At 40.1% G+C, this 25,677-nt stretch overlaps 1 protein-coding gene across 1 annotated transcript in view; it reads left to right on the top strand.

Moving 5' to 3' along the window:
- ADGRA3 (adhesion G protein-coupled receptor A3) overlaps window positions 1–25,677 on the top strand; it is a 134,894-nt gene that overhangs the window by 100,922 nt on the left and 8,295 nt on the right. The window contains exons 13-16 of the mRNA XM_060655336.3: window positions 7,570–7,783; window positions 7,995–8,203; window positions 18,121–18,245; window positions 19,325–19,448. Coding sequence (XP_060511319.2) covers window positions 7,570–7,783; window positions 7,995–8,203; window positions 18,121–18,245; window positions 19,325–19,448 — 672 coding nt within the window. The remainder of the gene's footprint in view (window positions 1–7,569; window positions 7,784–7,994; window positions 8,204–18,120; window positions 18,246–19,324; window positions 19,449–25,677) is intronic.

The following is a 25,677-nucleotide window of genomic DNA, read 5'->3' as shown; positions in this document are numbered from 1 at the left end:
ATATTGAATGAATGAATGAATATGGGCACTCAGCAAATATTGAATGAGTGAATGAATGAATGAATATGGGCACTCAGTAAATATTGAATGAAAGAAAGAAAAGAAGAGAAAACAAAGAAAAGAAGAAAAAAGAAAGAATATTAATGTATTTTGTTACACCTTGCTATTGGTGACCTCCATAAGGAGAGCCAGCTTGCTGAATTTAGAAGCAGTCCAACTTCCCCCACTTCCCAGGACAATCTCAACCAGGCCAGAATGTCTAATGATAATATATTTACTTGATATAATATACTCAGGAAAATTCGCAAGATTTATTTGTTACTCTTGGTTCTGTGAGGGTACTCAATGCACCCAGCATTGCTTCTGCAGACCTGTTCCTTTCCTTGTTGTGTTTTTCGTTGGTAAAACATACCACAGAAGGCAGAGAAACAGCATCGCACACACACCCGAGAGAGAAAGGCATGTGCCTTTGAGGAGCACTTAAAATTGATGAACCCTTCTATCTTAGATGATCAGAGCTGGTAGAAAGGGATTACAAATGATGAAACCCTACATTTCATCAATTTCACAAGCTACCCCTCTGGGTAAGGAGAGCTTCTACCTGCCAAAGTCGAAAGCTTTAAATGAACACACTCAGATTTGTCAATTTCATACTATTCTATCCTTTTAAGATCATCTGTGGCCAGAAACCAAGGACACATTACACTATTATTCATGCTTCTTTGGTGGACATGATTAAACCGAGTGAAAAGGGAGTCTGTGCTTCGTGACACAAAATTAGTTAAAAATTGTAACGTCAACAGAGCAAAATGCTTTAGACTGTAACAGGAAACTACATTTGTAACTTTACACTAGGGCGGTTTTTACTCTTTATGCATGTCCTTTTCCTTTTTTTTTTAAAGCCTTGCATATACTAACTAGATACCATGTATATACTTTTGAATGGGAGAATATGCTAACATACAAAGTTAAACCTATAACAAGGAAGTTTTCCGTTAGCAATAGGAGCTTCTTGAATTGCTTTTTATTTTTGTTTTTTTTTTTTTTTTTAACGTTTTTTAATTTATTTTTGAGACAGAGAGAGACAGAGCATGAACGGGGGAGGGGCAGAGAGAGAGGGAGACACAGAATCTGAAACAGGCTCCAGGCTCTGAGCCGTCAGCCCAGAGCCCGACACGAGGCTCGAACTCATGGACCCCGAGATCGTGACCTGAGCTGAAGTCGGACGCTTAACCAACTGAGCCACCCAGGCGCCCCGTTAAATTGCTTTTTATATATTTCTTCAATCGCTGTCCTTCTGTCTTTACTACCATCACAGCCTGGTTTGGACTTCTAGATTACCTAAACCGTTGTGGCTTCCTATTTAGTCTTTGGGTCAACAGGCTCTTCCTTAAAAATCCATCCTCCTTATATAGATTGTCTACCTAGGGCTGGCATTCAGCAAGCATGTAGCAATTCAACCATGACAGTAAAGTACTGAAATACTTTCTTACCCTCTACCAGAGAGCTGTCGTGCCAGTTCCCTGAGCGGCTCCTCAGCCCTGCTGGGCCTTCTGGGAACACCTCCTAGTCTGTCCACCCTTTAGTAACAAGTTCCAGGGCCACAGAGCAGAGGGTCTCCAGGAGTCTTCCTGTTTGCAGAGGCTGTTCAAGTTGTCTGTGTCCGTGTCATTTCACCTGGTTAATGTTGTTACTAGCATTATCCCTGGATCTACCCAACATGGAAATTTATCTCACGTATCCTCTGATAAATACTCTTCATGTCTCTCTGGAAGCTGGCTGCCAGGGAGCTTCATCCTCTGGCATTTATCTGCCCTCCTGCGCCATCTTTTTTCCTGCCTCCTTTCTTCTGTCCACTAACAACCAACCCCCCATGGTTCCTCTCCCAGCCTATTAGGTCAGTCTCATGCTAATTCTTCTGCTAGGATTCCTGGCTCCTCCCCTTCCCCTTCTCAGCAATTTGGTTGTGCATGCAGAAATACTGCCTTCAAGAAATCTTCCCTAATACCGTCCTGTCTATCCTCTCCCACCCTTATCTCCTTTATTTCTCCGTACTTTGTCACATTCTGTGCATCTCTTTGTCATTGCATGTTACACACAGGGGCCAAATGGTTTTCTCACCTCCTACACGGGAGGCTGAAGCTTGCTTGAGGGCAGAGTGCTTGAGTCACCAGTGAGCACCAATGCGGGCCGGCCAGGTGGAGACTGAATTAGCTGTCCTTGGACTCTTACAGCACCACATCTGTTCTTTTTTCTTAACCAAATGCTTCCTTCTCCTGTCGGTGCCATAACAGATTATATTAGCTCTCCCAACAGTATCTGTTTTTCGATAATCTGCTAAGAGCTTTTAGAAATTGCTGGTGTTTTGAATTCAGTTGTAATGTAGTCTGGAAGAATTGGTTCTGTAAACTTTCCTCGACTGGAATTTAGAAATCAGTTTTTCTTGCGCATCCCATGTTTCCCTTGTCCGAGACCCCAACTGAAGTTCTCTAACTTTCCACACCAGTGGTGTATGTCTTCGGGCCCCCTGCCCTCCTTTCTGCCCCCTTTCCCACCCCACCCTCTTTCTCACTTCTGCCTGGTGAAAGCCTTGCTACTCTGTTTCTAAGACTCCATGCAAATTGTACCTTCCTTCTCTTCCTGAGAATTCATCACCGCCTGTTTGTTCCATAGTGCTTCGTCTGTTCTCCAGAATAATTCAAAGCTGATACTATGGTGAGCTGAGTTAGACTGAGAAGCCACGGGATATGGTGACAAAGAATTTGGTCTCTGCAGCCAGACGTTGTCTTTCTGCTCCCTAACTTAACAGCTGTGCAAACTTGAGCAAGCACCTTCACCTCTCTGAATGTCAGTTCCTCATTTGTTACATAGGCGTCAGGAAACAGTAGCTAAATCAAAGGGTTACTTGGAGGATTAAAGGAGGCAAATATGTAGACATTTACAGTAGTGTCCAGCACAGAGTAAGCCCTTAATAAATGTTAGTTCTTATTATTGTTTTATTGTTGTTATCTCTCCCCTGTTCGATTATCAATATTTGAGTTAGTGTCCGTGGCTTATTCATTGTTTATCTCCAGATCCTGCACAGTGCCCACTACAGAGTAACAAAATATCCAATAAATACTGTTGAATAAAATTTAACAGCCAAAGCTTAATTAGCAAGGAAAGTCAGTTAATAAAAACTTCATTCTGAAGTCAAGCATAATTCCTGTTGATCTTTAGCAGTGAGATAATCAAAAAGTGGTATGCAGTTGGGGCGCCTGGGTGGCGCAGTCGGTTAAGCGTCCGACTTCAGCCAGGTCACGATCTCGCGGTCCGTGAGTTCGAGCCCCGCGTCAGGCTCTGGGCTGATGGCTCGGAGCCTGGAGCCTGTTTCAGATTCTGTGTCTCCCTCTCTCTCTGCCCCTCCCCCATTCATGCTCTGTCTCTCTCTGTCCCAAAAATAAATAAAAAACGTTGAAAAAAAAAAATTAAAAAAAAAAAAAAAGTGGTATGCAGTTAATAACTAATTATTCACAAAAAAATTGGAGTGTATCATATCTATCTTTAAAATCAAGGGAGTAGATAGTTAAGACAGTATGAATCAATTAGTATTTTCTTGTTTTAAGGCAGGTGGTGCCTCTCTGACTTATTCAAATTTGTGTTAGAATTCCGCAGAATTGAACAAAGTTAGGATTTCAGAAAATTTTAACTTGCTAATTACACAGTGGCAGACGTTCAGGTTGTTTCATAAGGAAAGATGTTAAGATCCAATGGAAGTATTGGAGTTGACATCCTTTATGATACTTAACGTTCTTCTTGACTTAATATCTTGTAAATAGGGAAATATACATGAATTTTGCCAATACAATAGTAAGAGCTCTGTGATAACATTACTTTTATGTGTGTTCATATTTGGTCGATTTTTAGTATTAATACTAAAAGTGAATTGTAGAAGTCAAAATATGATGAGGTTCTAGATTATTGCTGGGAAGTCAGTTACTTGAAGACGTTTTCTGTTTCCCCAGACTCCAGATAACCATTCGCCACACTGCGGTAGTAAGAGTAATAAAAATACCACCCACAGTGATGTGGCCTCTTATGCTTGTCATGGTCATGATCCCATGTGGTCCTTACAACCGTTTGTTAGAAAGATCATTAGCTGCCTGTGACAGATGAGACCCAGAGAGTATAAACAAAATTGTGCAGTGTTAAGTGGCCACTAAGTGGTGAGGCTGGGACCCGTATCCTGGTTTCTTATTTCAGATCCTATGTTCTTTTCCCCAGGGTTGGCATATGATCTGCAGTAATAAAAATTAGACGCCAAAAACATATACGGTATTTCCCAAAGGGTTGTAAGAGAGGTTTTTCTAATTTATTAGCTCTAATTGCCCATGTGTATATCTTTCTATTGCTGCAATCCATACATTTAAAAATGAACAGAGGGTTAAATGGAATGACAGTCAGCGGCAAAAGGTAAAAATCATGGTAAATGTAACAAATGAGTGTTTCTCAGTGATTGTTTTCATTAGATTTACAGCTTTGCCATAATAAGTGATCACTTCTTTTAAGGAAATTAAATATACAAATATTATATTCTTCCTATAAAAATCCAGACATTCTGATACAGCTTTTCGGGCACCCCTAACCGTCCCCTCTCCATCCCAGGTCACCTGTGATAATATTTAACAATATTCCTTATTGGACTTTAAAGGATATTTCAGAAGCTACAGTATGTACAGCCTTGAATATGTAGCTTTCATCTGTCAACGATCTGAGTTTTTATTATTTGTTGTTGTTTGGATGTAGCTTTCATCTGTCAACGATCTGAGTTTTTATTATTTGTTGTTGTTTGGATGGTTTTACAAGTTTAAACTTGGATAGAAAACATTTTCTCACTGCTAGAAATTATAGATGTCATTTCCTTTTTTTCAGCTCTTTCAGAAAATGTCGGTATGTCTTCTTTTTAAAATTAATTTGATATACCATAAGTAATGCTTACCCAGAGACCTGTGCTTTTTGAGTCATTTTGTGTTCACAACAAAACTATATTATTGAATTTTATAGTTCTCAAGTTTTAATAAATGTCCGGTATGTAACGCTTTATCAGGAATTTGACCTTTTAACTAATCGATCTGTTGATGTATTTCCCTTTTTTCTGCACACCTATTTAAGATAAAGTTACATACATAGTAGAAATTTACTAGATTAGCGAGTGAATTTATAAGAAACTTTGTTTCTCTATCAGGTTATATTTTTAAGTGAGAACAGTAGAAACCTTTTTGTGTATTTTTCTTAGGCAAAATATTTTTTTTTTAATGTTTGTTTATTTTTGAGAGAGAGAGAGAGGACAGAGCATGAGCAGGGGAGGAACAGAGAGAGGGAGACACAGAATCTGAAGCAGGCTCCAGGCTCTAAGCTGTCAGCACAGAGCCCGACGTGGGGCCTGAACTCATGAACTGTGAGATCATGACCTGAGCCTAAGTCAGCCGCTTAACTGACTGTGCCACCCGGGTGCCCCTCTTAGACAGAGTATTTCTACCAAATACCTTCTTGGCATCTTCCATTCAAAAGAAATATTCAAACTTCCAGTATTCAAACTTTTCAAAATACTTCATTCAACAGACATTTGTGTGTGTCCAGTGTGCTCCAAGATTGTTCTAAGCACAGCAGTTAAAAACTAATTTTAAAGTTAATCACTTGCTTAAATGGATCCTTTTTTAAAAATACAGTCATGCCACACAGACTTTTGTTAGTTTTACAAACGATGGGTTACTTTTACCGATACAAGTGCCAGGAACTATTATTAGTGTAGAGGGTCCAGAAACATAAGGGAGATTATCTGTACTCAAAAATCCTGCTACTCTGGTTAAAGGGGCAGACAGTGAGTTACACTGTGAAATGCTCATATTAGCAATGAGATGTGTGTGCAGAATCCCGCATGAGGCCACAAGAGGGAGCAGCTAACTGGAAAAGCAGTGTGATAGGGAGTCATGTAATTAATCATCCAAAAAAGCCCCCTTTTAAGGATGTCTTTCTCCTGGCTGTCAACCGCTCTTAACCCTGGGCCATCTTTGATCTTGCTAGAAATCAGATTTGCCCACTTCAAGAGTTGGCCAGACAAAAGAATGGTAGAGCATTTCAGCAAGGGGTCCTGGCATGTACAGCACACACAGTGGCATAAAACACATATGAAATCTTGAAGATCGAAAAATTCAAGGTGGAGATATAGGGGATTTTAGAAGGTGAATTTGAGATGTAGATTTTAGCCAAATTATATGATGTACTTACAATTGGGGGCAGCGATCCCTAAACGTTGGAGAGCCAAGGTGTTCTTTAAAATAACAAGGTCAGATGTATATATATATATTTTAATTTTTAATGTTATTTATTTTTGAGAGAGAGAGTGTGAGCGGGGGAGAGACAGAGAGAGAGGGCTCAAACTCGTGAATCATGAGATCATGACCCGAGCCGAGGCCAACACGTAACCAACTGAGCCACCCAGGCGCCCCTGAGATGTATTTCTTTTTCTTTTCTTTTTAAAAAAATTTTTTTTAATGTTTATTTATTATTTTTGAGACAGAGAGAGATGGAGCATGAACGGGGGAGGGTCAGAGAGGGAGACACAGAATCTGAAATAGGCTCCAGGCTCTGAACTGTCAGCACAGAGCCCGACGCGGGGCTCGAACTCACGGACCGCGAGATCATGACCTGATCTGAAGTCGGACGCTTAACAGACTGAGCCACCCAGGCGCCCCCTGAGATATATTTCTTAAGAGGAAATTCTGTTGATAGCGTGGACATTGGATTGGAGAGAGATTGATGCCAAGAGAAAAACTTTGTGATAAATTCCTAAAATAGGGATTTTTTTCAGATGGTTAATTATTTGCCTGCCTGGCATATGAATTTATTTTTTATTGAATGCCGAGTAATTTATAATTTAAAAATCCTGTAAAACACTCCACGATCAGCCAGCATTACTAGCTCTTCTATTTGTTACTGTGTTTTTTCCAACAGGATGTGTTTCTTAGTCTCAGGGATACTTCTGCTAAAATGAGAGTTTGTTTGAATCTATTTCTATTAAGTCTGTAGAATTTCTTTTTTTGTTGTTGTTTGACAGTTCGAATCCGTCATAAATCACCTTTAGAGTTCCGTAAGTCCAAATTAATTAAACTCAGATTTGTGATATGCTGCATTGGTGCTTATTTCTGTAATTGATCATTATAAAATTGATGCAAAGAGTGATCACTGAGATCCCTGATCTGTTTAATGCATCGACTTCAGCAGTATGTGTTATCATGGGAAAATTCACTTTGTAGTTGGAAATAATTCCTTATTTACTACTTCAACTCTTTGAACTATAGTTCCCATTTCTCTGTCTTTTCCGCTTCTTTTCCTCTGTGCTTTTGTGTGGTGTTCAGATACTTCACTTAACCGATAAGTTATTTTAACTATTAAATTTCATATGTATACATTTTAAGAAACGGTTCAGTGTATAAATAGGAAACATTCGTAGCTGTCTAAAATATTCTTCCTGGTTTCTGCGTGCTAATGTGGCTACCTTTCTTTGCTTTTGTTTTTGTGTGTATTCAGAATACTATCGTGGAAGCTTCCATTCAGCTTCCTCCTTCCCTTTTCTCACCAAAGCAAAAAAGGGAAGTCAGACCAACTGATGACTCTCTCTACAAGCTTCAACTCCTCGCGTTCCGCAACGGAAAGCTTTTCCCAGCCACTGGGAATTCAACAAATTTGGCTGATGATGGAAAACGGCGTACGGTGGTTACCCCAGTGATCCTCACCAAAATAGGTTTGTTACGTAGGCATATGTTACCCTGGAGTTGCTGGACAATGTGACTTTAATGATATACTGTACCTGAAAGTGCTTAATTCTGTTCCTTCTCATTTTAATGAGTCACTAGTGAAAAAAGACACTGCAGAGTACCCATTAGAGTGTAAGTTGACATTTTATTGTTTATGAAGTTTGTTTCAGAAATACTGTTATTTCCCGTTTCCTCCAGATGGTGTGAATGTAGATACCCACCACATCCCTGTTAATGTGACACTGCGTCGAATCGCGCACGGAGCAGATGCTGTGGCCGCCCAGTGGGATTTCGATTTGCTGAATGGACAAGGAGGCTGGAAGTCAGATGGGTGCTATATACTCTACTCGGATGAAAATATCACCACCATGCAGTGCAACTCCCTTAGTAACTATGCAGTTTTAATGGTACGGCAGTTGTTAACTTTATGCACATAAACACTAAATTTCCTCATTTTTTTCCCTATGCGTAGTTAAATGAAGATTTTTTAAAAAGAACTTTTAACATAAATTGTTACCTATAGTTAAGGGGTGATACTTGGTGTAATTCTGAGTTTAAAGGGAAATTAAGTTACTACGAAATGCAGTGTGTGGGATTGAATTTGGTTACAGGGATTTTCAGTAAACTTTATAAGTGAGACAGTTCAACTAAACTTTGACCTTCTGAAAATTTGGAGACATTTGGGTCTATAGAGTCTAACTCTTCACCAGGAAAGAGTGACTCATTTGCCCAGAGATACACAGTGGATAGTGAGGGATTTTCCTTTTTTGCCATCGTGCACCTTCTTCCACTATACATCATAATTTTTAGACTCTTCAATTTAGAGTAACAGTGGCAGTTTCTGTTTAGTTACTGTAACTGATGGTATTGACACAGTTAAGGCCTTTTCACTTTTAATGCTAATCAAGCTGCTGTTATTTTCTGTTATTTACCACTGTTCCTACCTGTCAGTCTTTGGTAGCCAGTTTCTTTAGTCTCAGAGAAACTAAAATGTATAGATGTATATCGATGTGTATATGAATGTGTAGGAACAGGTCTTATTATTAGTGACTTACCTAAGTGAGTCGGATTCCTGAGCTGATAATTGTGAAATTAGCCATGCTATTTATATTTTTTATATTACAGTATACAAATGGAGTAGTACACATGGATTTGGAGAACAGTAGAAGGAATTACTTACGAATCTGAAAGGCATTTCCAAGAAGTCATACAGGACTAGCCTGGGAGTGAGGAAGCTTATGTTTATGTTCCTGCCCCCAGCTCTGAATCTGTTATCTAGACAATATTTTATCAAAGCTGAGTGATCTCGAAACGTGATATATCTTAAAAAAAATTTTTTTTAATGTTTATTTTTGAGACAGAGACAAAGCACGAGCAGGGGAGGGCAGAGAGAGAGGGAGACACAGAATCTGAAACAGGCTCCAGGCTCTGAGCTGTCAGCACAGAGCCCGACACGGGGCTTGAACTCATGAGCTGTGAGACCATGACCTGAGCTGAAGTCGGATGCTTAACCGACTGAGCCACCCAGGCACACCGAAACATAATATATCTTAATTTTTGTCAATTCTTCTTTTCTTAACAAATGTGCATTTACCACTAGAAGAAGCAAGCTTGAAGTAGGATAAATTTTCCTGAACTCCTTTTTTGTTTTTTTCTTTGTACCTCTGCTAAGCATATACTTACCCAGCAGCTGGTCAGACACGTAGAGGAGTGACTATATTGTTCAGCAGGGCGTAAAGATGGTCTTTCAGTGACCTCCATTAATATGTGGGTTATTTAGCTTGGCTGACGGTGGATAGAGTCTACACTAGTCAGACTCAGCCATATTTGTTTAAGTCATTGATCCTTTTCTTGTGCATGGTTCTTGTTGATAAGTTTAGGCTTCTGACAAATAGAAGATGTTTGATGTCTGTAAGTCTGGTGTCTGTAAGTTCACATTTTATTATTTTGTAGTAACCTTTCACATTAAAGCATGAAGCATTAATTAACGTATGAAGCATTTTCTTTCACTTTGAAAGTGTTGTCATTCAGGTTTTGATTATAAAATAACATGAAACTAGAAAGTACTGGAGGAAAAATACTAGAGATACAGCATTGTCTGAACTTTATATAATAATCAGAAAAAGTTGGGTAAAATAAATGAAACAAAACACACACAAAAGGCATTTTATAAGCTTCACTGTTAATGACATGATACTGCACGTGTGAAACTTTTATTTTTACTTAATACTAGTTTAAAGCATCTATTTTTAACTTCCTTAGTTGTTCTTCTAAACTATTTAAATTGGTATAATCCTTTTCTAGAAAGAATAAGCTATTTTATCTTTCATGCTTTTCATCTTTTAAAAAATGTAATACACGGTTCTTATTTAAAGCTAAAATACAGTATTGAGATATTTTTCTATTTTCACAGAATATCCCTTTCTTTTGCTTTTTAAAAATATAACTGTGCCATCTAGAGGCTGCAAAGTGAAATGTATCTGAAATTATTGACAAAATTATAATAAAGTTAGTATATGGGATTTTTAGAGTTGCTAATTAAACATAAAGGCAGAGCTAATTAAATTATACCTATTCTTAAGTAAATATATGTCTAAGATAAAAGTGGTGTCTTCAAAATAATGGAAGGCAGCATCTTTTTTCCTTACCTGACACTATTTTGAATAATAGATAAAATCCTATTTTTCTTGAAAACTGTCTTAAAATACATGGCTTTATAGAGAAAATCTAAATTCCTAATTCGGCATTAAAAATCTTTTTTCTGATCTGGTTTTAAATAACTTTGTATTTAAAAAAATGAGACAGAAAGAATATATTGGTTTGCAAATCTGGAATAGATACCGTAGTTTGATTTAGTAGATGTCCTGTGGTAACCAATCGTGTCTATCCTAGTCTTGATGGGAGAGAAAAAACTTACATAGAAATTGGGTTTGTTGGAATTATATGATCCGAAAAATAGGAATTGAGGCAGGAAGATTCCTAGAAGTTGGGGTGAGTAGGAGACAAAAAAACCTGAATAGCCAGGAGGCGATGAGTAGGGTCAGACAATTTACATAGCACTTAATACTTTAGTCGGTGATAGGCACAAAAATGTGTAATAACCTCAGTGCCTTGATTCCTTTTTGTTACCGTATTCACACAGAAATACATGAAACTAAAGAGTACTCATTTGTTTTTACGTCTTTCTAGTGCAGGTTTGAATCTTTGTTTGTATAAAACTTGCTGAATGAAAGCAAACTACAGCTTTGTCTACTCTATAACTGAACGTGAATGTTAGCACCGTTGGGTTTTTTTTCTTTATAATTCTTAAATAGGTTCTACATTCACACAGATCAAATGTTTTGATTATTTCTGCACATTAACGTAGAGTGAAAACTTGACCTCCACCCCTCTCCTCCATCACAGTCATTCTGCACCAAATAGGTAACCTGCCACTAATAAAAGTTTCTTTCCTGTTGTTGAAGAGATGTTCATGTATGTTGAAACAAAATGAATAGGTAGTCCTCTTTTCTTCCATTTTTACATGAAGGCTGCATGCTGCAAATGTTGTTTCAGGCCATGCTTTTTTTCTGTGTATCTAATGATGATGATGATGTCCACGGAACAATTTATCTTATAATAAAGATATCTTTATGATGATACCTTAGGATGATATGATTCTGGTGGCTAATTTTCATTAAGTGCTCATGTATTGGGCATTCTTCTGAAGTCTTTACATGCATCAACTTATTTGGTCATCAGAGCTACCTCACAAGGTCTAATACTATTATCATTACCCCCAGTTGACAGATGGAGAACCTGAGGCATAGCGAGGTTAAGCACCGCCCAACTTGATAAAGTTAGTGTCGCAAGAAATCTGTGTTCTTAATCGCTCTACTAAAATCTCCTTTCAGAAATCTTTCTATATCTTCCTCATTCTTTTTTACTGTTGAATATTATTTATGCCCCTACCATGATTTATTTAGGTATTCCTCTCTTTTGTTTCTAGTAATTGCCGTGCACGATATTAGTTTGCACATTTAATAGAAAATCTGCAGGATAAATTTTCTAAAGTGGGATTGGTAATCAAAGGGGACCAGTTGTGTTCCGTGGAGGTATTGGGCAGAGTGCACAGATAGATCTGAAGTGTCTGGCTTAATGATATTTTTATGTGAATATGCACATTTGGCTACCATCAAGATCAAGATTTTTGCTCGAGCACTTGTTAGCTCTTCTATGCTTCTTTTTAGCTAATCCCACCATCATCTCAAGAAATATCCCTTATGTCTATCACCATAGATCAGTTTTGCCTGCTTTTCAGCTTCATAAAATGGGAATTTTACAGCATGTACTCATTTATATCTGATGCCTTTCCCATCATTACATCTATGAAATGCATCTTTGTTTTTACATATGGCAGCAGCGTATTCTTTTTCATGCTACATAGTTCTTTGGAGGAAAATACCAAAACTTGTATGTTCTACTCTTTATGGGCATTTGAGCTGTTGCTAGGTTCAGGCATTCAAAGCAAGCTGCTACGAGTATTCACATACTTGGTTTTTGGCAGACAGAGGCACTCAGGAGTGGGATTACTGGATTGTATGTACCCGTATATTTAGCTTTGGTAGCTAATGCCATACAGTTGACCAGAGTGGTTATTTTGGTTTATAGTCTCACCAGTAATGAGAGTTTTCGTTGCTCCACATCCTTGCCAGTGGTTGCTAGTGTTAAGTCTTTAATTTTAGCCTTTGGTGGGGGTATTATGATATATCGTTGTGGTTTTAATTTGTCGTTCTCTGTTGACTAGTGATGCTGAGCACCTCTCCATTTTCTTGTTGTGAGTTTGGGTATCCCCTTATTGTGAAGTTCTTGCTCAAATCTTGCCTCTTTGTTTTCATTATCTTTGGCTTTTATTTTTCTCATTCAGTTTTATTGAGATATAATTGACATGCAACACTGTGTAAGGTGTGCAGCATGACTAGACTTCCATATATTATGAAATGATCACCACAGTAAGCTTAATGAGCATCTGTTATCTCATATAGAAACTAAAAAAAGAAAGAAAGGAAAGTTTGAAGCTCTACTCTCTCAGCAGCTTTCAAATATACTGTTCAGTAGTGTTATCTTATAACTGGACGTTTGTACCTTTTAACCATCTTCAGCTGTCCTCCTCCCTCCTTCCATGCTCTGCCTCCAGTAACCACAAAAATGATCTCTCTCTGTGAGGTTAGTTGGTTTGTATTTTGTTCATTTATATTGCTTTGTTTGTTTTTAAGATTCTACATATAAATCTTGCCTATTTTTAGTTTGGTATCTGTTTTTTTCTTACGATTTATAGGAATTGCTGATACGAATTGTGAATAGGAGCTCTTTGTTGGATTTATGTGTTTAAAATGTCTTCTCCCAGGGGCTCCTGGGTGGCTCAGTCGGTTGAGCGTCCAACTCTTCATTTCGGCTCAGGTCCTGACCTCATGGTTTGTGATATCGACCCCTGCGTCAGGCTCTGCACTGACAGCACAGAGCCTGCTTGGGATTCTCTCTCTCTCCCTCTCTTTCTGCTCCTCCCCTCCTCGTGCGTGTGCTCTTTCTCTCAAAATAAATAAATAAAATTAAAAAAAAAAGTATTTTCTCCCAGGGCATGCATGCCTTAATGAGTTTGGGCTGTTGTAACAGAGTACTGTTTATATAAGCAACAGATTTCTCACAGTTCTGGAGGCGAGAAGGCCAAGATCAAGGTGCCAGCAGATTCAGTGTTTGGTGAGGGCCTGCTTGTTGGTTCATAGATGGTGTCTCACATGGTGGAAAGGGCAAGGAAGCTGTCTGTGGTCTCTTTTATAAAGGTGCTAATCTCAGTCATGAGGCCACGATCCTGTCCTAATCACCTCCCAAAGACCCCACCTCCTAATACCATCAAATTGGGAATTAGGATTTCAACATATGGATTTGGGAGGGGTGCAAGCATTCAGTCTTTAAAAGCGACTTTTTCCTTTTTCTTTTAATGTTGCCTTTTTATGTACAGAGTTTCTTAATTTTTCTAAAGTTTTGCTTTTTATAGTTAGTGCTTTTTATTTCCTCTTTTAAAAAACTCTTCCTATCTCAAGATTATGAAGACACTCTTTGTTTTCTTTAAGAAGCTTTAATGTTTTTTATCTTTTACATATAGGTCCATGATTTCGACTGGAATTGACCTTTGTATATGGTGTGAGGTAGGGGGAGCAAAATCGTAACATTCCTTTTTGTTCCATAGGGGAAAAATTAAAAGCAGCAAAGAAGTCATATCCTTTATTAATTCTTCATTTTTTATTTTAGAGCTACTTTTAAATTTTATTTTTGGTGAGCTTTTTAATACTTCTTTGTAGTCTGACAAACGGGATACCCTGTGGTATTTTCTTTGAACTTGATTCCATTGTTCAGATCATGGTGAGTTTACATAATTACAGATTGATAGTTAATCTTATACTTTTCTATTTTTTATATGAGGGAGATAGGGAGAACACAAGTGGGGGAGGGGCAGACAGGGAGAGAGAATCCCAAGCAGGCTCCACCCTGCCAGCGCAGAGCCTGATGTGGGGCTGGAACTCACAAAAAGATCATGACTTGAGCCGAAACCAAGAGTCAGATGCTTAATTGTCTGAGCCACCCAGGTGCCCCTATAATTACTCTTATTATTAATATAATGACAATGGATTATTTAAAACTGCCAGTGATTTTATATTTAGTAAGTCTTGGGCTAAAAGTAACATGCAAATGTATGAATCTATTTTTATCAAGTTAACAAAGATTTTCAAAAACTCTTTCTTCTTCCCTTTATTTGGGTCCTTAATCATCATCTTTGTGTGGGGTTTTTTTGTTGTTTTTTTTTTGTTTTGTTTTTTTGGAACACCTTCAGGTGTTTGGATACCTCTGCCTGCTCTGGCAAAGTTAGCTTCTATGAAAAACTATACTTTTCACTTCCTTTCTCCATTATTTTCTTAAAATTTGTACCGTAAAGAGTGAACAGTATCACTCTGAGGGTCTGTTATGTACACTTGCAAATGTTGAGTTTTTCTCTCACAGGTACCTCCTGGTGGTCATATTTGGGCGGTGTATTAGTGATCTTTGTGCTATTGTATCACAAAGCTTATGTATATAACTGAAAATAATTTTAATTCAGATTTGTATTTTGTTGCTTTAGATATTTAACTTCTATACTATCCTAATCTCCTCAGTTGTCTCAGTAGTCTTATATTCTTGGATTTTAATGCCATCAAGATAGGAGGATTTCTTACCTTATTTTGTTTCCTTTATACCTGACATCTGTAAATCATGGTGGCCCAGAGCAGTCAGCTGCTTTTTTTAAATGGTTATATACTAAGTGGTTCATAAGTACCTGCAGAATAGCCTCAGTTTCTCCCTTGGCCCTCAAAGCCTAAAGTTAACTGTTTACTGCCTGGCACTTTACCCCTTTCCTTGGTCAGTGTCTCAGCAGGAGTTCTTTTCCATTTGGGCAGGTCAGTTCATTGTGACCATCAAAAATGCCCCAGTAGGGCACCTCTGGGTGGTTCAGTCAGTTAAGTTGTAAGATCAGATCCCCATCTCGCAGTTTGTGAGTTCGAGCCCTGTGTCGGGCTCGGTGCTGATGAGCGGAGCCTGCTTGGGATTCTCTTTTTCCCTTTCTTTCTGGTCACGCCCCCAACTCCGGCTCTGTCTCTCAAGATGCGTAAATATGCCCCAATAGAAGCAGTGCCCTGTGAAACCGGTGATGGTAGCACCTGTGCCTTTCTCTAGCTATAACTTGGAATTATAAGAGTCTTTGCCCTTTATTTCAGCCTCTAGTTTCTTTCATCTACTGTGTTTTATTTACTTGGCTTTTGAAAATACTAATTGCTTTTATTTTTTAAATTGTATTTAAAATATTGTTTATTTGAGGAGAGAGAGGGTGGGGGAGGGGCGGAGAGAGAGACTCCCAACCAGGCTCTATGCTGTCAGCACAGAGCCCGATGCAGGGCTTGATCTCACAAACCGTGAGATTGTGACCTGAGCCAAAATCAAGAGTCAGACGCTTAACTGAGCAAGCCACCCAGGCTCCGCAGTGCTGGCTTTTAAATGTAATTACTATACACGGTATATTTTGAGAACTGAATTCGAAGTTTGAAGTTTCATTAGCTATTTAAAAAAAAAAATTTTTTTTTTTTATGTTTTTATTTATTTTTGAGACAGAGAGAGACAGAGCATGAGCAGGGGAGGGGCAGAGAGAGAGGGAGACACAGAATCTGAAGCAGGCTCCAGGCTCTGAGCTGTCAGCACAGAGCCTGACCCGGGGCTCGAACTCATGGACCGTGAGATCATGACCTGAGCCGAAGTCGGACGCCCAACCGACTGAGCCACCCAGGCTCCCCAAAGTTTCATTAGCTATTATGCAGCCACCTGTGTTGTTACTCTCAACAAGGCCCATGGATGGCACGTTTGCATGCCCCCCGCTGGCTCCTACCCAGACCTTGCCAGGTGATTGGTGGTGTCTTCACTGTATAGTGGGGTAACTCTTCCGGAATCACGTAGCCAGCACGTAAGTGGGGACGTGTTACTGAACGTTTCCTAGAGGAACGTACAATGAGTGGTGCACGGAAAGAGTCCGAAGACCAAACCCTGGCTACTGAAAGCTTATCTTCAGTTATTCATCATGCACTGGAATAGTAGTTTCCTGTAGAAATGAAAAAAAAACGTGTCTGCTTTTACTAGCATCTAACTGGCTCTCGTTGCCCCAGTGTGTTTTTGAGTTTTCCCATTGATATTCTGGACTTGTGGCAAAATGTGAACACACTGAGGCCCTGTGCTATTGACTAATCTCGTGGGCATCTCGCAAGGGCTGGTTGCTCAGACCTTGTGGCCATAGGACTTTTCTCTTGTATTTTCTCTTTTTGGTACTTAGTTTACAGCCTGTCAGCTCTCGAGGGCTGGGACTGTGTTCCGCGGTTCGCTGAATACCCGGGGTTTGGCACAGCTCCTGGCCGTGGCGGGTACCCAATTAACGTTTGTCAAATAAATAGATGAATTGCAGGTTTGAGACTCATCACAGCGTAGTGGAACACTCAGACTGGAATTCAATTTCCCTTGTTGCATCTCCAGTTTCTTATTAACTGTGATTTTTGTCAGGCCCCGTGAGCCTCTGTTCATCATTTGTTACGGTGAGGAGCTTGTTAAGGTGTTCTGATAAGATCTTTTTAGATCCATAATTGTATTGTGTCGGCTTCCCATTCTTCTGTGGGAAAATTTGCCCCCTTTTCCATCTAGCTTTTCTGGATGTGTCCGGCACCTTCAGATTAAAGATGTGTTTCCTGTGAACTACTTCCTGCATCCAGCTGTCATTTTGTAGCCTCCAGAGTCTGTCTAGAAGGATCATGTGGTGACGGGATCTGGTGACTCTACAGCTTGGACTTCTACAACCGTTATTGTCTGGCATGGTGGCTGTGGCCGGCACGGAAGCCGCGTTCCCAGCCTGTTTTGGTCCGTTACGAGGAAGAAGCCTTATGTGTCTACTGTTTTCATTGTAGTGGGGGCACTGTCTGCATGGTGTTGGAGAACACAGACTTGGCAGCCACGTTCTCTTGGACCTAATCCTCACGGAACTTAACCTCTCTGCTCCTCAGTTGTTCAAACTATAAAATGGGGCCCGTGATTTGTGTACCTCATAGAGTTAACTTGCTGTGAGGTGCTGGCCTAGTGCCTGGATTATCATAAATGCCAAATGAGTGATTTGCCGTTATTTTACGGTATTGATTTTTGAGCTCTTCGCTCCCAAAACCGTGTTGCCTTTACCGTCCTCAGACGTTGTTGTGATCTGATCGTGCATCCCTCTCCCCTGTGACTTGCATTTCTTCATGGGCAGGACCCATGTCTGACCCTTGTGTCCCCAGCGCCTTACACGGTGTTTAGTCCACTTGTGTTTGCTGGCCTTGGAGCTAAGCTTGCCTGCACAGGTTGGGAACGTCTGTCTGGGCTAGGCTGTCTCGGAGGTACTGCTGGGCTGTGCCTTATCACAAGGCTGCTGCTGTCCGTCACCCTTGTAGCAAAGTCAGTATGCAGATTTGCAAAGCCGACGTAGAACAAGGTACGTGTGTGCGTGTATGTATGTATGCATGTGTGTGTGTACACATACACACATACACGAACACAGCCTAAGTGCACACACCGTAGTAGTTTACACGGTGGGAGTCAGGCAGAGTAAGGTGTGAGGAAAACAGCATGAAACATTGGTCCTCGAATAAAATGAAGACGTCATAAAGGTCAGAGTGTTTTAGTCTCTGGAGAACATCTCCGCGTGTCCAGAACAGTGCTCCCAGAATGGTCCTTTCTTTTCTCCCCCCAGGATTTGACAGGATCTGAACTCTACACCCAGGCGGCCAGTCTTCTGCACCCCGTGGTTTACACCACCGCTGTCATTCTTCTCTTGAGCCTCTTGACGGTCATCGTCAGTTACATATACCATCGCAGGTAAGAAGGGGAACTTGGTGAATGGAGGACTTTGACTTGGAGGGTGTTTTTCACCTTGAATGAGGATAAAGCTGAGTTTTAACACCGTGCTATCCTTCCAAAGTAAGAGCAGTTCCTTGAGAACGCATCAAGCCTCCTTCATTTCACGCAGTTTGAGACATAAGTAATTAGTCCATGCAGTGGTAAATTCGTCTTTTATAGCATCCAGTCTGTTTGTATCTGGGAAAGAACATGGGAGGGATGTGTTGGAGGCGGGGAGGTGAGGCTTGGGGACAACCGTGGGTGAGGGGAGCCGGAGGCCTCTTACCCGTAGCCGTGTCGTCCAGCTCCAGACTGTGGTGGTATGTGTGTTTTATGACTTTTTGCAGGTTGCGATATTCTTTATTTTAAAGATGGCATTTGTAAGAAAGTTTGTGGCATTTCAGTGTGGGATATGGTTTCTGTTAATTGGAGGCAGAGCTACAGAAACTTTTATTTTATGGTAGGAACTAGAGGGATTTGCTAAGCAGAAATTCACTTCACAAGAGGTTTTGCCAGAATGTATTTTCCTTTTTAAGCTGGACGTATATGGCATTTCTTGACATTTAGTTAAGAAACAAAAGGAGATTTTGATGTTAAAAAAAGAAAGATTTCAGCATTTTGTTACGAAAGGCCAGGAAGAAACGCACTGGGCATTTAGACGCGTTATCCTAGTAGGTCAGAAAAAGTAGAGATTGGCACCTTGCAGAAACCTCTAGGAAGCAAACAAGTAATCCCGCCGTCAGAAGACATCATAACTAACAGAAGCCCAGATATTTCTTATTATGGAGAATTTGTTTAGCCTTTCGTGGGTGCAGTAGTTCCATAAACGACTTGTCTCTTTTGGTCATAAAGTTAAATGTTAAGACACTGTATTGACTTAAATGTCTCAAATCCTGTGTGTGTGTGTGATAGTGTATGTGTTCTAAGTAAAATGTTTAAGCATGAAACCTTTACATCTGGCCTTTTGTGTTGGTGGAATTGCTGACTTGTGGATGAATATCATAGTATCCTGCTTCACATGGACTAGCCTGAATATTAATGTTTCTTTCTTTCAACAGTCTGATTAGGATCAGTCTCAAGGGCTGGCATATGCTTGTGAACTTGTGCTTTCATATTTTCCTGACCTGTGTGGTCTTTGTGGGAGGAGTGACCCAAACCAGAAATGCCAGTGTCTGCCAAGCGGTAAGTCAGAATGAAAAACTGGAATGGGAAAAAAATACTGGTATTAGAAAGTAATTTCATGTTTTATTAACTGTAAAAGGAAAAAATGCTTCTTCAGGTTATTTTTCTTTAACGAAAGTTAAGCCAAGTGGCACTTACCAGATTTCAGGTTTTGAACTCTTAGTTCACAATTGAACACATGACTTAGGGAGCTTGTCTCTTTATCCTTGGGAATTCATTGCTACTTGTTATGTCTGTTATGGTGGCAGACATCTAATTTAAAAAAATTATAAGACCCTGACTTCAGCTAAGAGAAAAGTATGTTTTCTGACAGTAGAGTTTTAAAAATTATTTCACCTATTTATGACCAAAATAGGAACTTCAAAAAGATTTAACTGGAAGATATAAAAATCAGAAACTTGTGAGGTATGGTAAATATGAACAATTTAAAAAATATTCAACTTTTGGGGCTCCCGGGTGGCTGAGTCAGTTAGGTGTCCGATTTTGGCTCAGGTCATGATCTCGCGGCTTGTGGGTTCGAGCCCCCCATCGGGCTCTGTGCTGGATCATCAGCTCACAGCCTGGAGCCTGCTTCAGATTCAGTCTCTGTCTCTCTCTGCACCACCCCCTCTCTCTCAAAATGTAAATAAACATTAAAAAAGCATGTTTAAAAATATGCGACTTGTAACTTCAAATAAGTAAATTATTATATGTAAGCTTAGTACAGTATTCTTGTAGGATAAGTATAAAAAAAACCAAAATTATTCAACATATGAATAGACCTAAAATTCTCCGTATTTCCTATATTTGCATATTTTTTTCTGTATGCATGATAGCAAGTGGTGCCATATCGTAATTAAGAGTCAGACTGCCTGGATTTGGATCTCAGGTTTACTGTTTACTGTTTTGATGGACAGTTTATTTAACGTTTGTTTTTTTAAGTTTATTTATTTATTTTGAAAGAGACAGAGCAAAAGCAGGGGAGGGGCAGAGAGAGAAAGGGACAGAGGATCGGAAGTGGGCTCCATCCTGACAGCAGAGAGCCCGATGTGGGGCTTGAACTCACAAATTGTGAGATCATGACCTGAGCCAAAGTTGGACGCATAACAGACCAAGCCACCTAGGCACCCCTAACTTTGTCTGTTAATTGCAAAAAACATATAACAAAAAGATACACCCTCTTCATAAACTTTTAAGTGTACAGTTTAAATATAAGTACAATGTTGTATAGCAGATTTCTACAACTTTTTCATCTTGCATGACTGAAACCTGTTTTAGCATGACTAAAATGCTGTATCTGTTAAACAGCAACTTCCTGCTCCCCTCTCCTCCCAGCTCTGGGCCACCTCTGTTTCACTTTCTGCCTCTATGAGCTTGACCACTTAGATACCTCATCCAAATGGACTCATGCAGTATTTATCCTTCTGCAACTGACTGGCTCATTTCACTTCGTGTAAAGTCTTTCAGTGAGGTTCATCCATGTTGTAGCATGGGATAGGATTTCCTTCCTTTTTTATGGCTGAATAGTATTCCATTGTATGGACGCACCACATTTTCTTTATCCATTTACCAGTTGATGGACATGTAAGTTATTTCCATCTCTTCGCTGTTGTGAATAATGTTACAGTGAACATGGTGGGGGGTGTAGATATCTCTTTAAGATCCTGTGATTTCAGTGTTTAGCTTTTCTATGTTTGAGTTTTCTCACCCATAAATTGGGGATAATAATTGAGTTATCAGATTATGTGATTATTTATATACGAAAAATCCTACAGTAATTCACAGATAAATTATTTGAAGTAATGGGAAGGTTTAGCCAAGGGGGAACATGCAGGAGTTTGATGCTAGCTTGCAGAAATAGAACTCTGAGAAAACATAATTAATGTGAAGGTGCCATTTATGTGGCATCAGAGAATATCAGGTACCAAGAAATAATAAAAGATGTTCGCGATTTACAGGCAAAATAGTAATAAAGTATTAAAAGAAGACCTAAGTAAATGGAAAGATATACTAGGCTGAAGGAAAGGTAGTTTTAATATCAGAAAAGTGGTGGTTCCTCTGAAATTAATATATACATTAAATAATTTTTTTTACGAAACTCAGTAAGATGGTTTTTAAATCTACATTAAAAGCAAAGGACCGAAGATAAAGATAGCCAGGACTTTTCTGCACGGGAAGAGTAGAGCGAGAAGACTGCCCTTCTGATCATCAGAGCTTGTGAGGCTCTTGTCATGAACACCGAGGCATTTGGTGTAGGGAGAAGGACACAGACCAGTGCAAGCAGAAGGGAGACCCCAAGGCAGACCCACGTGGAACTTTGGTGTGAGACTGAGGCTGCACGCCTCATCAGCTAGGGAAAGAGAGACCTCTGCAGTAAAATAAAAAGGAGCTGGGAAAATCCACGTGGAAAAACATTACAGTTGTGCCTTATAAGATGTCAATTCTGGGTGGATTAAAAACTAACATGGTCAAGCCAAAATGCTAAAATTCATAGTGGGAAATATCACCATTCTTGGGATAAGGGATTTCTTAATTATGACACTAAAAGGCATTGACTAGAAGAGAGATAATTGTAACTGAATTAAAAATAAGAGCTTTTGTTAAGATTCCTTAATGAAAGTGGAAGGACAAGCTAACAAATTGGAAGACACTGTTCCTTTTTTTGTTTGTTTGGTTTTTTTTATTTTTTTTTTTACTCTCAATTTGGTTAACATACAGTCTAGTCTTGACCTCAGGAGTAGATTCCCGTGATTCGTCACTTACATACAACACCCAGTGCTCATCCCAACAAGTGCTTTCTTTAATGCCCATCACCCATTTTGCCCTCTCCCCTGGCCTCCACCCCCCCCCCCCCCCATCAACCCTCAGTTTGTTCTATTTAAGAGTCTCTTATGGTTTGCCTCCCTCTCTGTTTTTATCTTATTTTTCCCTCCCTTCATCTGTGATCATCTGGTGAGTTTCTCAAATTCTACATGAGTGAAATCCTAGGAGACCTGGAAGACATTCTTCTTAATACATACCACCGAAAGGACATTAGGATAAAAAATACATTAAAAACTGTAATCAATGAGAATGTCCCAACCGACCCAGTAGAAAAAGTGGTGAGAGCAGACAGGCTTTTCATAGAGGAGAATGTATACACTGAGGGAGTCCGTATACACGGGAAGAGGTACTCAGCAGCATGGGTGGTCATGGAGATGCAAATTAAGACAATGCGGTAATATTTATGCCTTTTCCGTCAGCAGAAGTCAAGCCTGACACTGCTGGGTCATGAAGAACATGTGGGTCCACATGTTTTATACATAGTGGGTGGGAATGTAAGTGGATGATTTGGGGAGGCTTTGCCATCTGAAGTTAAACATGCACACACCTTGAGACCCAGCAGCCCCACTCCTGGAATCAGAGGGTGAGCTTGCCCGTAGGCAACAGGCACACGTGCGCGTGTGTACGTACATGTGTAGGAGTATACGCATGCACATGAATATTCATAGCAGCGCTGTGCACAATAGAAAAAACCTGGACGCAACCCAAATGCCCATCGGTGAGAGAGCGGATGAATAAACTGTGATATCATGCAGCAGTCAGAACTAATGAATGACAACAATGTGTAACAATATGGGTAAGTCTTAGGAACATAACGTGAAAAAATTAAGTCCCATAAATTACATCCACCCCGCCGTCTTTTTTTGTAAAGAAAAAAGTAATATGGGAACAGCTCGCTTTTAATGGAAATATGTAGATGTGGTAAAGCTGAGGAAGGAAGGCAAAGAGATGGTAAACATAAGGTATAGGGTGGTTACCTGGGGTGAAGGGGATTATGTTATTTGATACAGGTTTGATCAAGGTCTCACCTTTTGATCAAGATTCCTAGATGCTTGCAAACAGTAACTAATTAAATCAAAGCAGGCCATGCTTGGTCTCGTCATTAGAATGTGTCTTGAACCTAAGGCTGGCAATTAATCTAGTATTGTAGAGCTGACCTCTAACTGACAATAGGAGTGTGTATAAGAATCATGGAGAGGATTAAGGAACTCAGGAATACCTGGTATACAGAACGTGCTCGTAGATAGTAGCTATTATTACTGCTGTCACTAGTGACAAAATCACCTCTCAGCTGTGCAGAATGTTTCTGTTGTAGGCCATTAGTATACATTGAGAAACAAACCTGATTGGAGCCTACGACAGGTCAGATAATGGGACTTGGGTCAACTGAATCCATGCACAGAAGATAGTCTCCTGTTTTCTCAGTCCTTCCCCGCTTCTGATTTCTCTTCATCTTGTTTGGGGGCCTCAGTTTTACTGTTACTGTTTGAGAGATACTGTCCCTCCCCTCCCCTCCCCTCCCCTCCCCTCCCCTCATTATCATACGGTACTTATTACATTTCCATGATGCCTCTGAAACTTTGCAGTCGACTGGTGTTTACCTGTTTACTGACTCTGGACGCGATGCTCTGCAGGGGCAGGAATCCCCTGGATTTGATACACCCGTGTTTATCCAGGGATCAGCCCAGGACCTGACCCAGAGTAGGTGATACTAGATGCTTAGCAAGTACTTACTGGGTGAACAAACAGAAAAAGGCCTTTGTTTACAAATAGTAGAAAACATTCAACCCTGGAGCCATCCTGAGCATGGGCTGTTAGGAGCGTGCCCAGCACATGCGGTGGTAGTGGTAGTCTCACTTTTGTCTAAAAATAGTCATTGTTTTCACAAAGCAGACACATTTATTTCACTAAGGAGATGAATAGAAAGAGGCCTTTGTGAAGATGACTGCCTTTCGTTGCCCTGAATGACATTTTATACCATTTCTAGAAAGAAAAGGAGATGAATTTTCATGGAGTTATCCGGGGCCTCTACACTGAAGGTCCATTACATAATTATTTATTTTTTAAAAAGGGAAAGGCAAGTCTTTAGATGTTTTCGTATGTCGTGTTCTTCTGTTTTTACAATGTTTTCCCCTTCTTCTATGAAAGACATTCTTGCTGCTTCTGACTCAGACATGCCTGGTTTTGCTTTGCTGTTGTGATAGTTCAGTTAGAAGCCAGCTGAGCGGGGGGGGGGGGTTGGTAGAAGGCGTGCAGGACTGGCCTGGGGTTCTGGACACTAGTAGGTAGGTTCAAATTCGGTGTCTGCCAAATGACTAGTATGACTACCTGCTTAACCTGGTAGGGACTTAATGCTTCTTCTGTACAATAATGGGTTGGGCTAATTAACTTAAATGATCATCAAGGTTCCTCCAGCGGAAACCCTAAGGTTCTAAAACGGAACCCTGAGGTGTACGTATCTTACATGCAGTTTGATATGTGTACCTGATCAACGTACTTTTATGTTTCTTATCTCCCTTTTTAGTGCTCATATATTTTATGAGCAGCAAGAACAGGTTCTAATATAGGTTCCACCCCACAGTGATTGGTTGAGGTTATTCAAGGTGCCACTAGGCACCAGCCAGGTCCTTCCCACTCTGTCTGTTCCAGGGGGTACCGTGGGTACATTCTACAGCCTTTTACTCTCTTTGGCAGAAGGAGTCGAAGGAGAATAAGAAGCTGAGTGACAGAGGAGCCAGGGCTGTTGACTCCCAGTTGGAAAGGTTCTGGGTTCTGGGTCATGATGCACTGCCGGATAATTGTTTGATAAATAATCTTCTGTCCTTGGTTTCCCTGGTTTTCCTTAGAAAAGATTTGGCTGGATCTTACCTAAGTCCCCTTGTTCCTCTACCATTCCATCCATGATTTAATCTATTAAGCACAGTGCTGGCTGACCTTCTCTGGTGTCCTTTTGTATCTCTTATCTAGAGTTCTTCTGCAATGACACGTGAAATGCATTGGGGAAATTTAATCAGTGAATATTAAGAGAGTCGACTTGCCAACTACTGCAAATGTGTTATCTTAACTTTCATGTTAACCCTGGGAGGTACTTCTTACTCATCTATTTTATCAATACAGAAATTGAGTCGTAGGGATTTGAAACAGCTTGCCCCAAATCAAGGGCTGTTAGGTGGCAGAGGTGTGATTCAGATGCCAGTCTCTCTGACTCGGGTGGCCCTCCCCCCTCACCACTGTGCTTTACTGTTCAGTGAAGACACACAGCACAATAGAAGGGGCATGGGATTTGGAAGCCAACAGGTGTGGTTGGGACATTAGGAGGATAAATGGAAGCACGTACAAATTGTCTAAATACGTTTTTTGGCACATAGCAGGCATTCAGTAGTGGAAACTATTATTATTTCGTATGTATTCATACATTATTATATGA

Source organism: Panthera onca, chromosome B1 (genome assembly GCF_046562875.1).
Source record: "Panthera onca isolate mPanOnc1 chromosome B1, mPanOnc1 haplotype 2, whole genome shotgun sequence".
Classification (NCBI taxonomy): Eukaryota; Metazoa; Chordata; class Mammalia; order Carnivora; family Felidae; genus Panthera; species Panthera onca.
Note: the sequence above shows the minus strand (reverse complement) of the source record. Positions and strands in the feature narration are given on the sequence as shown.